Below are 14,627 nucleotides of genomic sequence, written 5' to 3'. Positions count from 1 at the left end.
TACTGCCGTTGTTTTGGTGTACGCAATTCCTAGATGTTAAAACATGAGCTATGAATATGATCTAACATTTTCTAGTATACACTTTCAAAAAACAATTAGGTGTTTCTCATTTGGAATTAAGCCAACTGAGATATTCTCGTCTTCATCAAATGATACTGGATCTGAGTAAAACAGATGAATGTATTCTACATTCTTGTGTATTAACTATATATGTCAGTGACTTTGACTGAAAGAAAAAAATGTGTCAAACTGATCAACACCCATAAGCTCCCCCAACAGGATTAAATGCAAAGAGACTGTTTTGTGACACATGTGCTAAATAAGCATTTATTTTTCTTCATAATTTTTAAATTGAAAGAAGTCCTTTAAGACCTCAAGTAAGAGGTTTTTATACAAGGTCCTCCAGATTTTCTTTTTCAAAACAAAATTCTCTTTCATGAATTAATTAATCCTCATGACTCTATAGGACTCTCCTCTATTCAGACAATTCCTCAATCTGTATCCCACTTTACTCCCTCATTAAACTTGTAGTCCTATAGATGCCTATTGAGTTTTTGTTTCATTGTCTTACCATAACTATATTCAATCATATATTTAAAAAATATTTTCTTGACCACTTACTATGTACCAGGCATTTTAAAAAACATTTTTTCTTGACCATCTACTGTGTGCCAGACATTGTGCCTGTTATATGGCTAAGGCTAAATTGGTAAATGTGACATCACCCTGCTCTCAGAGAATTTTACAATCTGGTCAGGTATCTCAAATTTAACAAAACTTTGTGCCTCCAAGTTTCCCTGTCATTGTCAGTGGCACCATCCAATGTCCTAATCACCTACATTCAATATTCAAAAGGTATCTTTGACTCAGTGCTCACTTTAATTCTCTGTATCTAGCCAATGATTTTGGTAAACATTCCCTCAAATTATTTCTTTGGTCCATATATTCCTTTCTCATCCTAAACTAGCTTAGACTATTATAACATCTTCCCAGCTGAATTCTATGGCTCTTGCTTTTTTCTCCTACCATTTCACCTTCATGCTCATTAAAGACTAATTGTCCATAAACATGACTTTCATCATGTGACTGTTTAGAAAAGCTTATAATGGCTTCCGTATTTTCCACCTGATCAAGAAAGTGCTCAATGAAATTCTAAAATCCTCTAAGAATCAAATTCATCCCAACTCTATCTCCCATGATACATTGCATCATGAACTTTAAGCCTAATTAAGCTTTGTCATTCTTAAAACATGTAATATTAATTTTGACTTTGTAATTTCTGTTATTATAGCCTCCTTCCCCTTGGAGTGTTTTCCCTATTATTTTCTCTCACTTAAGTATGACACTTTGTAAAAGCTCAACCCAATTACCACCTCCTTAATGAAGTCTTTGACAGTTTAGGGTAGCAGTTCAAAGTGCAATTCCTGGGGCGCCTGTGTGGCTGTCAGTTAAGCATCTGCTTTTGGCTCAGGTCATGATCTGGGAGTTCTGGGATAGAGCCCAAGCCCCAAGTCAGGCTCCCTGCTCAGCAGGGATTCTGCTTCTCCTTCTGCCCCTCACTCTGGCTGTGTGCTCTCTCTCTCTCTCTCTCAAATAAATAAGTAAAATCTTAAAAATAAAATAAAATAAAAAAGTTCAATTACTGGGTACTGACTGCTTTGATGCAAATTCTTGTTCTGCCACTGGTTAAGTCACTTAATCTCTCTGTGCCTCAATTTCTTCACTTGTAAGGGAAAGATGAAAATAGCATCTGTCTTTCAGAATAGTTGTACATAGAAAATGAAAAAATGAATGTAGTTGGCTTGGAACAGCATCTAACAAGAGTAATTACTCAGTAAACATTACATTATTCTCATCATCAATAATTTAGTAATAGTGGTATATTGTTCTAGAACTCTTAGCTTCTCCACTGGTAGACTTCTCCAACACTTATAATCTATGGTATGGTTTTGTGTTTTTGCTATTATATATTCTAGTTTTGTCACTTCAATTTTGTTTAAAATCCAAAAGACCAAAAAGTGGATCTTTTCCTTCTGAGATATTTTCTGGTGTCTGGTATAGACCTATAGTAGGTGGCCAATTAACAGTCACTGGCTGATTTATCTTATTCCATTCCAAAATACAATTAGTATTTATTTTTTACATAACTTCTGGAAATTGGAAATGTGAACCTTTTCTCTCTCTTTAATTTTGGAAGTAAAAAAAACTTCCTTGCATAAAAATTGCACTGTTAACTTTTCAGAACTCTTTATGAACTCTGTCTTTCTTGTCTGCTAAACAAAAGGAATCTTCTAATAAATTATACTTAAGAGAAAATTAGGATAGCCATTTCCTCTAAACATTTTCTTCCTTTATTGGTGTCTGGTTTAGGTATTGCAGTGGCTTATAGCTTATTCATAAGTGGCTTATAATCTTCATTGATAATTTGATAAAAGAGAGTGACTCTAGTATGTAATAACTAGAATTTCCATTGCTGCTCTGAAGCAGTGGCACCCCATGTCTGAAGTCAGGGGTTATAGAAGCAGACTATTCTGCATGCAGGAAATATGAGGGTACTGTGTCTGTAAAGAATTTAAAAACAAAAGGAAACTGATTAAAGTTGGTGTGGTCTAAGCTGATATGTACATTTGTGTACAGGTTTGAGTGTGGATATATGTTTTCATTTCTCTGGTAAATAGTTAAGAATGGAATGGTTGATTTGTATTGTAAGTGTATATGTAATTATAAGAAACTATGAAATCATTTCTCAAATTGGTTGTACAATTTTACATTCCCACCAGCAATTTATGGGCATTCCATTGTTCCCAAATGTCCACCAACAGATGAATAGATAATTGCTGTATATCAGGTAACAGACTGCCATTAGCAACAAGGAGGGAACTACTGATACCCTCAACATCATGGAGATAATCTCAGAAGCACTATAGTGAGTGAAAAAAGTCAGACACAAAAAGTACTTACTGCGTGATTCCATTTATATGAAACAGTAGGAAAGGCAAATCTAATTGATAGTGATAGCACATCAGTGGGCCTATGTGGCACGGAGCTGAACATGTAAGGATTAACTGGGAAGGGCTGATGGAGATAATCCATATGTTGATTGTGGTAGTGTGACATGAGTATATAACTTTGTGAACACTCATTGAATTTTATGTAAATTATATTTTGATGAACTAGATCTTTAAAATTGTTTACATGGTTTAGGGCATGAACTCCAATTTTGTGTAAGTCAGTGTACTTAAAAGAAATGCATAAAGAATGGTCTTCATTTGAAAAAAAAAAAGTTGGTGTGGTCATTATTGTCACCATGCACCAGCAATTCTAAGCAACAACATTGATAAAATATTCCTCCCTGGTGGGGGTGGACTAGTCCTACTAATTCTCCACCCCCACCCTACCTCCTGTATCATGCTCTAAACTTATCCTTGTGGGCATTAGATTTTTCCTGGTCAATATTGAGAGTTCTGGCACATCTTAGTGCAGCTTTTTTTTCTCCCAAATTTTTATTATGTTCTACAGTAAAAATATATTTTATATCACAGCATCATACACATATAGATACATATATATGTTTCACAAAACAGTCTTTTCTAGTAATAGGTAATGGCACTGATTTTGAAAAATATCACTCTAATTTGATCCTTAGCCATCCAAACTAAAACTACCAAGACTGTTCTAGAATGAATTAAGTAGTCCCTCTGGGGTCCCATGAACTATTGGAAATAAACTAGATTTCTGATATTGAGAGGTGAAAATAGAAATGAAAGGGCTGATTTACTTTCTCTGGCCTCTTTAGTAGAAGGCACAGACAACAGAGAAAATAGTACATCAAAGCCAATATCCAGGCTGAGGTGTGGGTATCACCCAAAGACCCCCCACCTTTGCTCTTTGGAATTTCCATTTCCATTTCCAAGGCTGGCCCTAACCTGAGTACCGTCTTTCAATTTCTTCTCCAAACCTACTCCCTGTCTGAAAATATACTATTATTCTCACTAAATTATGGCCAATTTCTAGTTCCATTCCAAATTCATATAACACTGAAGTTCATTAATCTCCATCCCTTTTTATACCATGGGCCTTGTTTCATTCATCTCTAGTGAGTGTACTAATTCCTTAGGTATTTCTATCACTATCTATGCATAATTCAAATACTTCTCACCGGAGGAGTTATTTTATGCCCATAATTCATGAATGAAACCAGTCATGATGCAATGTTGGCTGCCCAGGATTTCCTCATGAAAGCTATAGTTAGATGCCTAATTAACAGCAAGATGAGAAGTTTATACTTAATGATACATCTCAAACATTACAAATTATTCTCTCTTATATACTCTTTGGTTTATGATAGAGACCAATTGTAAGCAGAGATTTAATCATTGTTATATAACTTCCAAAAATGGATTATACACAGCTAAAACTTTATGAAATATATTTAGGTAAAGATTTTAAAAGGGATGATTTATTCTGAGTTCCATATAAATAACCATTCAGTTATTTTATACCAAGCGAGAAAGTGACCTTAAATTTGTTACAGTAGGGATTGTAGGGATTGATTATAGATTAATATGCATACTTTTTTCTAGCTAGTTTTAATATAGGTTATCATTTCTTCTGAGCCATGGTTTTTTCCATTGCTAAAATGAGGGATTTCAGTATTATTTAACAGTTTTCTATATGCTCATGATAACATGATATGTCAGGATTTGTAAAAGGACATTCAACTATTGAAAGGCTGGTAGGTAAATTACTCTTTGCAGACAATGTGATTTTCTAGATAGAAAATCTAATTGAATTTAAATTAAAAAAAAAGGAAAATCCAAGTTAGTTAATGATTAACTAGCTAAACTAATAAAAGAATTCAAAGTGACTTGATTCAAAAAGTAAATATAGCAAACAATAACTTTCAGTGTTGACCAGTTGTAAATAATAAAATCTATTCACAAAAGCAAAAGTGGTACAATATAACTAGTAATAGCCTTAAGAAATGTGCAATAACCACAAAGCTATACACATTTTATTTTATTTTTTTAAAGATTTTATTTATTTATTTGACAGAGAGAGACACAGCGAGAGAGGGAACACAAGCAGGGGGAGTGGGAAAGGGAGAAGCAGGCTTCCCATGGAGCCGGGAGCCAGATGCAGGGCTCGATCCTGGGGTCCTGGGATCATGACCTGAGCTGAAGTCAGACGCTTAATGAATGAGCCACCCAGGCGCCCCAAGCTATACACATTTTAAAGAGAAGAAAAAATACTACAAAGATATGCAGAAAAATATTACAAAAGGCTAAATTGATGATTTTTATATGTGAAAACTGGTAACACACCAATTACTGAGTAAATGGAATATTTTTTAAAACATGAAAATTCATATTAGATTTGCAGATGGGGAAGAGGAGGAGTAGAGAAGAGAAAGCAGAAAATGGGCATAAAGCCATAAAAAACTAAAGAGAAATGAGAGAAGAAACAGAAAATTCTGAAGATTTTAATGTTTAAATGTTCCTCTAGGCATAAACCTCAGAATGTTCTCAGATTGTGGCTCTTCACATGCTTTTTATCTATAATCTCTCAGAGGCTTCAATTTAGTAATTTTACTCAAATAATCACAGTAAAAAATGCATGGTTTTTACAAAGCAGCTATAGCAGCAACTAGGACCGTACTGCCCAGAAAATTAGGCTAAAGTTCCAAATTTGATTTTCAGCATTGAATCTTTCCATGTCTAATTTAATAGCTCAAAACATTAACTTAATAAAATTGAGCACTCAGTGGACTGAAGGAGTTGGTGAAAATTTCAAAGATCACCAGCTTATGGAATTATGGTAACACTGTAAGTCAATATTTTGTACTCAGGATCAAAGATTTTGATCTGATCTACATATCAGAAGGTAGAAAATAAATAGCAGTATACTGAAAAGAATATCTGACTAGGAAAACAGATTCCAGTTCCAGATTTAGTCACATACTGACCTTGTATGTTATCTACCCTTCTCTGGACCTCTATTTTTGTTTCTGCCAAAAGAAATTTTGGACTACCTCATCCCATGTCTTTTTCTATTCTAATATAATTATACTTCCATGATTTTAATCCCATGACCTATGACAAACTTAAGACCATTTGTGGTAGGGTCAAACAAAGATATCTTGTTCAAGATCCTCAGTGTGATTGTGGAAATGATTATATTAAGTGCTGGGGGCTAGGAGATAAGCATTAATTAAATAAATAAACAAAATATATCACCCAGAGCACTAGAATTATACATTTTAAAGCTTCTGATCTGCACAGTTATTAGATGCATAATCACTATGTTAAATATTCATGGACTAAGTCACTGAATGAAAAAAGAACAGATAGCATTTTTTGTGGGCTTATGTATTTTTAGAAATCTAGCTTTGAGGCTAATGAATTAGCACCCTATCATTACATAAGTCTGTTAAGCTTGACTTCTCCCTTGCAAAGAACTAAATCAGTGGTCCTCAGACATTTTGGTCTCAGGACCACCCCATAACCTGAAAAATTACTGAAGACCTTAAACAGCTGTGGTTTATGTGTATTATCTATCAATAATTTCTATATTAGAAATTAAAACTAAGAAATTTAAAATATTTACTTAAAAATAAGCCATTTAAAAATACCATTTTTATTTTTAAAAACTATATTTTCAAAAAAACCATGAATCTTGTTTTATGTCTATTTGCTCTTGAACTCACTGTATTGCCATGTGTTGTTTTGATTGAAGTATTTTAGGAAAATTCTGTCTCACACAGAGATGTAATTGGAAAGAAAGAGCATTTTGATAGGCTTTCAAATAATTATGGATATTCTTTGATTTTACCCCAAACATGAAAGAGGTGAGTTGTTGCCATGTAGAATCTGAGACCATATCAATTAAATTTTTGTACTTTGTTATGTTAAAATCCATCAGTCTTTGTCACACTTGATGGGATCTTTAAATGTGTATGATTTTGTAATATCATGCATTGGGTTTTTATAAAGTACTGATTCACTTAATTCACATAATCATCCATATCTCCTGTTAACACATTTTATTATATAATATCAAGAAACCCATATTTCTTAATATCAACACCAACCTCATTACAAAAAGGAAGTATATTGGAAAACTGTAAAATTTACAGGGGATTATGCAAGTTTTTAAAACTACTAATTTTCACTTGTGAGTTTAAATTTTATCACAAACAACAAATTATTGTTTTCTTTGAAGTGACAAACTTACTTTATTAATTTTTTATAAGCTACCTGCCAAAAAACTAAATCTAAATAACCATAGTTTTTCTATCAGTTCCTCTTTAAAGTAAAAATGGTGCTATATGTTAAATAGTAGCTTTTTCAGCTTTTTTCCAATATCTAAGAACTTTCCTCAAGACCATTGCACTTCAGTATGCAGCAGAAGCGTTTATGCATGGTTTTCACTTTGTCATCAGGCGTATTAATAAAGTTCTGTACACAATGTTCAAGCTTTAATAAAATTAATACATTTTACTGCTTCATCAATAACATTCTTAAGTGAAACTAGAATTCTTTTTTTCTGGAATGAGAGCAAAAAATGTAATGGCAGTGGGGTGCTGTTTGGTGTCACTATGTTGATTCACGCTAAGATGCAGCAGTTTTAATCATCATTGCTTTTGCTTCAATCAGTACAAATGTCAACACAGCAAAACCACTAATGATAGTTTAATATTGATGTCAACAGCCCATGAGAGTCTTAGGGATTTCCCAGGAGTCTTTAGCACACACTGAACTAAAGTTTTCAAACAAATAAATGCCATTATAAACCTAAACCTCCCAAGACATTTTTTAAGTAGACTGTAAGTACATTTTTATGCAATAAATTGAAACGCCTAATCATTCAAGGTTCAAGTAGAGAGAATAAAACTTAAACAAGACAGATTTAAAACGTAAGCATAAGAAGTAAATTTTTAAAAATCATGTCATAGTAAACTATAATAGGGCATAAGGAGGACAGCAAATGGATTTTAAAATATGTGTTTAATCCTTTTAACCATTACAACCATACCTTGTGGTTTATAGTCTTGAAGTGGTTCCGTCATTAGACAGTTTCTACTTCTTTGGCTGGCAGCCGTTGGAAATGGTCCTAGAATGCAACTCTGGAATCTTTTCTCTGACATCCAAAATATATGAAAGATAGTGCACAGTTAACCTCCTTCTCCCAGAACTTAACCCTTTAAATCTGAGTCAGACAAGGGGCCCAGTTTCAAAAGGGTTCTTTCCAATTTGAAATTAGTCACATGCCATCTTTTTTAGCCAATCATAGGGCCATGTTAAAAACAACAGCTGGTCAATTGAGACATCATTCTAACACACCTATAATCACCCCTATCATTATCACTGACTCTCTACCAGAGAGTTCTGAGGACAGCACATAATCCTATCAAATCTTACAGCTCCCAACATGTAGAAAGAAAAAATTATGCTCACTTTATACAAGGGTTACCCAGTTTGATCCAAGCCTCACAGTAAATCAGAAGTTAAAATTTTTTGATGAAAGAATTTGGATATGGGATCTTTGTTTCAAGAAATACCTTTTTTTTTCTTATTCAGATTCCTTTATGCAGCTGAAGGAAATGAATAGGAAATAACCTTTACAATCATCATTTTTAGAGTGTTCTTTGCCAGTATATAAAATGGTTTGTGACTATTAAATATCTGCCAGTGAAACATTACAGCATGGAACTAATATTTATTCAACTCCTACTTCTGTAAGGCATGCTTTTAGGCACTAAAGATTTGAAGGGTTTGGCAGACATTATTACATAAATTAAATTATTCACAGTACTTTTAGTGTTTGATTAAAACATCTAATTCAAAAGGTTGTTGAGAAGATACCTAAGAAAAAAATCTGTAGCTACTTCTTGGCTTTAAATTATTCCTAATTAACAAAGGAAATATGTTCAAACTACTACACACTATGCTCTTAATGTACCTGTGGCAGTAGTAGATTGTATCTAATACTTGAAACATGAATCAACTAGAAGTTACATGACTCCTCAGCAACTGCTAATTACAGGACAATGACTGAGAAACTACTTGCTGAATCCTCTACTCTTCCCAAGCAATCAATCTTTCAAGTTCTCAGGGCTCAGCTTTCAGATATCTTCTCTGTCACATTTGCCCTCTGACTTTCATGGACTTCCTTTATTTCAAATATACGCTCGATATGTTCATGATTCCCAAACTCACATTTCCAATCCTGATCCCTTCTCTGAACTCCAGACTGGCATATCTAAATCTCTGCTCAACATACTCACTCGCATTTCACCAGACATCTTATATTTAACATGTCCCAACCTTAACAATTAGTTCCCTAACCTTCCTGACTGCTTCTTCCCACTCAGTCTCAATCTCAGTAAATTGCACCATTCCTCACCCAGTTGATCATGACAAGAACCTTGAAGCCCTCCTAGACTCCTCTCCACATCCAATCCATTAGAAAATCCTAGTCTTTATCTTCAAAATTCAGATCTGATCACTTGTCACCATCTTCACCCTAATCAATAACCTGATCTGAAATGCTGCATTACCTCCTAAGCATCACTGCTTCCATGATTGGCCCCATTCAGTCTATCCTGTATACAATAATTAGAGTGACCTCATTGAAATACTAGTCAGATTATGTTGCTGCCTCACATAAACCCCTCAAATGCCATTTCAGCACAGTTAGAATAACATTCAGTTTTATCTTAGCATACAAAACCATATTTTAATCGTGCCCTACTACTTCTCTGTTTTTTCCAACCCCATTTTCACTCAGTTCCAGCCGTGTTGTCCTCAGCCTTTATAGTTTCTATACTCTCCCCTTTGAAATTTTTCCTGGAGATATTTACAAGTCTTTCTCCTTCATTTCTTTCATATCTCCACTCAAATGTCATCTCATCAAAGGCGCTTTTCTGACCATGTTCTCTAAAATAGTGGCTCTATCACTCTCTATCCTCAACCTCTGATTACTTGTTTTTCTTAGCATTTATAGCTTGTTATCTCTGTCTACATATATGTATGTATATGCATATATAATAATTTATCAATTTATTAGTAGAGTGAAAACATGGATCCTTGCCTCTTTTTAATGCTTACAACAGTGCTTGGCACATAGTTATAAATATTGTTGAAGTAACAAATTAATCAAGTACTCATTCATAAGGACTTTGTACATAACCAGTATATATAATATCTAATTTTTGAGATAGCTTCACTAGCTGTACCTAATGGCCAGTTCTTTAATAATAAAGTGCTAGAAATTAATGCTGTAACCACCCTACATAATACTTATAAATTATATATATATATGCATACATACATGCATTATTCCTAGTTATATGTGTATATATTATTTCTAGAAATACACACACACATACACGCACACACACACATACACACACAAAGACCAATGAAATGAGAACAAGTAAAGCCTATTTATTCAGAGTTTCTGTAGGAAGAGAGTCAGCCATTATCACTTACTTGTGTTTGGTAGACTCAAAGACAGGCAGAGCAGGGGGAAACAGTAGAAGGGTTAAATAAAAATAAGGCATCCTATTTGATTGGATAAAGGTGCATATTTAGCTTTCTGTGATTGGTCCTATGTTCTCAGCTATTAATCATATTATTAATCAAGTTGTAGTCATCTGGGGCCAATTGTGTATTTGGCCTCTTGGACTGGTCAATTGCAGATAGTGAGTTGGCTTTCTGGGCTGGTTGCTGAAGGTAATGGGTCAGAGTTGTATATAATCTGCCCATTGCTTATTTGTATATTCAGCCTATAAACAGGTAACTTTTAATAAAATACATAGAATTCATTATATATTTTTAAAATATTTTATAATATTTTTAAATAGACTCCTTTAATATTTTGTCATCTTTTAAATGTAGTTAAAGAACATCTCTAGGTATTGCTATTGATAAACATCTAGAACAAAGGCTCATTTAGCAATGGTAGTTAAAATTCTGGGTCCAGGAATTTCTTATTTAAAAATGGCAAAGAGTATTACCTAAAATATCTATAATGATAAAAATAAGATGAAAAACATATTCCATAGGATCATATAAGGATATAATAGAGTGAGACAACATTAGAAGAAATAGTAACCAAGAATTTCTAAGAACCGAAGACATAAATATTCATATTAGAGAACCTAAAATATTGAAAGTAGGATAAAGTGCTCTTAAAAGTTCCCATCTATAGAATATTTCAGTAAAACTTAAGAATTCCAAAATATTAAATAACTTATAAAACTCAACACCCCAAAAATGAATAATCTAACTTAAAAATGGGCAGAAGACACAAATAGACATTTTTCCAAAGAAGACATACAGATGGCCGACAGACACATGAAAAGATGCTCAACATCACTGATCATCAGGGAAATACAAATCAAAATTACAATGGGATATCCTGTCAGAATCGCTAAAACTAACAGTATAAGAAAAAACAGGTATTGGCGAGGATGTAGAGAAACATCTCTCATGTTTTTTATTCTCCTAATTCAGGTGAATGCTCTTGCACTGTTGGTGGGAATGCAAACTGGTGCAGCCAGTCCAGAAAACAGTATGGAGTTTCCTCAAAAAGTTAAAAATAGTAATACTCTATCATCCAGCAATTACACCACTAGGTATTTACCCAAATAATTCAAAAATACTGATTCAAAGGGGTATTTGCACCCTATACTTATGGCAGCATTATCTACAATAGCCAAATTATGGAGAGAGCCCAAATGTCCACTGACTGATGAATGGATAATGAAGAGACAGTATATGTATGCAATGGAATATTACTCAGCCATAAAAGGGATAAAATCTTGCCATTTGCAATGACATGGATGGAGACAGAGAGTATGCTAAGCGAAATAAGTCCGTCAGAGAAAGACAAATACCATATGATTTCACTCAGATATGGAATTTAAGAAACAAAACAGAGGAGCAAAGGGAATAAAAGAGAGGCAGGTAAACCAGGAAACAGACTCTTAACTGTAGAGAACAAACGGATGGTCACCAGAGGGAAGACGGGTAGGGGGATGGGTGAAATAGGTGATGGGGATTAAGGAGCATACTTGCTAAGATAAGCACTGGGTGAAGTATGGAATTGTTGAATCATTCTATCATATACCTGAAACTAATACTACACTGTACATTAATTAATTGGAATTTAAATAAAAATTAAAAAAAATAAAAATGAGAATTAAAAAAGAGTAAAAAATAGAACTATGCTAGGATCCAGTAATCACATTTACCCAAGAATACAAAAACACTAATTCAAAGGGATACACACACCCCTATGTTTATAGCGGCATTATTTACAATAGCCAAAATATGGAAGCAGGCCATGTGTCTATCGATTGAGGAACAGATAAAGATGTGATACATATACAGTGGAATATTATTCTGCCATAGAAAAGAATGAAATCTTGCCATTTGCAATGACATGGCTAGAGCTCAAGAGTATAATGCTAAGGGAAATAAGTCAATCAGAGAAAGACAAATACCATATGATTTCACTCATATGTGGAATGTAAGAAACAAAAAGAGGAGAAAGAGGGAAAAAGAGACAAGTCAAGAAACAGACTCTTCATTATAGAGAACAAACTGATGATTACCAGAGGAGAGGGGCAGGGTGGGATAGGTTAATTAGATGATAGGGATTAAGGAGGGCACTTGTTGTGATGAGGACCAGGTGATGTATGGAATTACTGAATTACTATATCGTACATCTAAAACTAATATAACACTATCGGCTAACTAACTGAAATTAAAATAAAAACTTAAAAAAAAGATCTAATCACTGGTGTTATGTAACTGGTAGAAAATACTGGCATACATATTTGCATGTGAAATAAATATTTGAGGAAAAAAGGATGTGACAAAATATAGCTCCAGAGCAGTTCCTAACTTAACCAAGATTTGTTGATCTCCTGTTGCTGTACTGAGCATTTTCAGTACTTTGTTTCCTTAATTCTAACAATGCTGTGAAGTGTACACTATTCGTCCCATTAATCTGGAAAGGAAACTAAGATCAGGGAGATTGAGTAAATTTCTCAAGCCACAATATAACTAACAGAATCGGAATTGAAATACAGTTTTTCTCATTGGATAGTTGCTGATCCTAAGATCCTCTACCATTAGCCTTTCTTTCTGAAGTCAAATCTTACTCACCATATTAAAGATCATCAACAGTTTTAAACTGTAAAAACAGAATCTTTGTGGACTTCGTTATAGTTACATTTGATTGAGAGGCTGAAGAGGAACAGAAAAGAAAATCTTATTTGCTGGGCTCGAAGAAAGTAGAGGAAGTTGCTGCTAGGAGAACCATGACAAATTTCCTGATTCTGACTTCTGCATTTCATAGGCATGGTGGGTGGAAGGGAGTTATACACGCAACTATTCAAGTCATTAGCACTGAAAATATCTTATTTGATTTGCAGGAGGTAGAATTTAGGATTTTTTAAGGACAGACATATAAGAAATAATTCTGATATAGCAATAGGTGAGTATATGGATAAACAGGTTGTCCCATGTGTAATTGTTTGTTTGCTTACTATTGTGATTTATATTAATCATACTACTCATTCATGGTCAATATCCAGAGAAAATTTGCTAATATACAGTTTAAAGAATAACAGCCAGTCATGAGAGAAGAAAGGAGAACACCATGACCATCATTTCCGTTCCTGTTACAGGAAGAAAATGAGGTGGACCCTATCAAACTGTTGGGAGAAGGAAGTTCAGACACCCAAAATACTTTAGTGGAACTGTCAACTTTTGCCCTATGATTAGTGGTAATCTAACTGATATGTGTGTGCAAATGTCAGAATAAAGGTCAGGGAACCCAATAAACATGACAGGGCATCAAATAATGTAACACATTAAAAACTCAGATATCTCCTGGCATAATACTATATATTGAGTTCTTTGGATCATACCAAATTTCTCATCAAATTGTCAGTATATCCCTTGATGACCTGCTTGCTTTATACATAAAATTAGATAGATCTTGTTTCTTGCTGTACTGAGCATTTAAGCAATCTTATGACAAGTGTTCATTGTCTTATGATGACTGAGGTCGCAGGAGTTCAAAATGTATTGTCACTCGGGTGACTCAGCATCAAAGTGACAATACACATTACCTAATTTTAAATAACATGTTAGAAGTTTAACCTGTCTTGGGTTGGAGGAGGCTCTGATTAATGTCTTTATCATTTGAGCACTGAAACAAATAGCTATGCTATGTACTTATATCTCAGAAGCAGTGTTCTTTCGCATGTTTAAGCTGCATCCTTCTAGAACAAAGACTTATTTCCCTCTTATGTGTTTCATAATTTGGGACAATTCTTCTGTGACACCTCTTACATTAATAAGAAATTCTCTTTTCCGGCAAAGAGCCAAAGATAACTATAAAGAGGAAGTGAAGAGTCTCTGGTGCAATTTTAATTTGAATTATGCACTGAAAATGAATGCATATAACATAATCAATTAATATGCCTTGTGGTATGTGCTTGAAACTAGTACTTTGTAAATGTGTTTATTTATTCATCAAATATTTACCTAAGGCCCACCATGTAGAGATACTGTTCTAGATGCTGGAGTGATAGTAGTGAATACAAC

General features: G+C 33.9%; 1 protein-coding gene across 1 annotated transcript in view; it reads right to left on the bottom strand.

The window, feature by feature from the left end:
- Positions 1-9,304, bottom strand: part of LOC114206694 (transmembrane protease serine 11F) — a 94,192-nt gene extending 84,888 nt beyond the window's left edge. The window contains exon 1 of the mRNA XM_028100570.2: positions 9,219-9,304. Coding sequence (XP_027956371.1) covers positions 9,219-9,304 — 86 coding nt within the window. The remainder of the gene's footprint in view (positions 1-9,218) is intronic.
- Between the last annotated feature and the right edge of the window lie 5,323 nt (positions 9,305-14,627).

The sequence above is a fragment of the Eumetopias jubatus genome, unplaced genomic scaffold, assembly GCF_037043125.1.
Source record: "Eumetopias jubatus isolate StellerSeaLion01/CBP00866 unplaced genomic scaffold, mEumJub1_p1.0 scaffold_2, whole genome shotgun sequence".
Lineage (NCBI taxonomy): Eukaryota > Metazoa > Chordata > Mammalia > Carnivora > Otariidae > Eumetopias > Eumetopias jubatus.
Note: the sequence above shows the minus strand (reverse complement) of the source record. Positions and strands in the feature narration are given on the sequence as shown.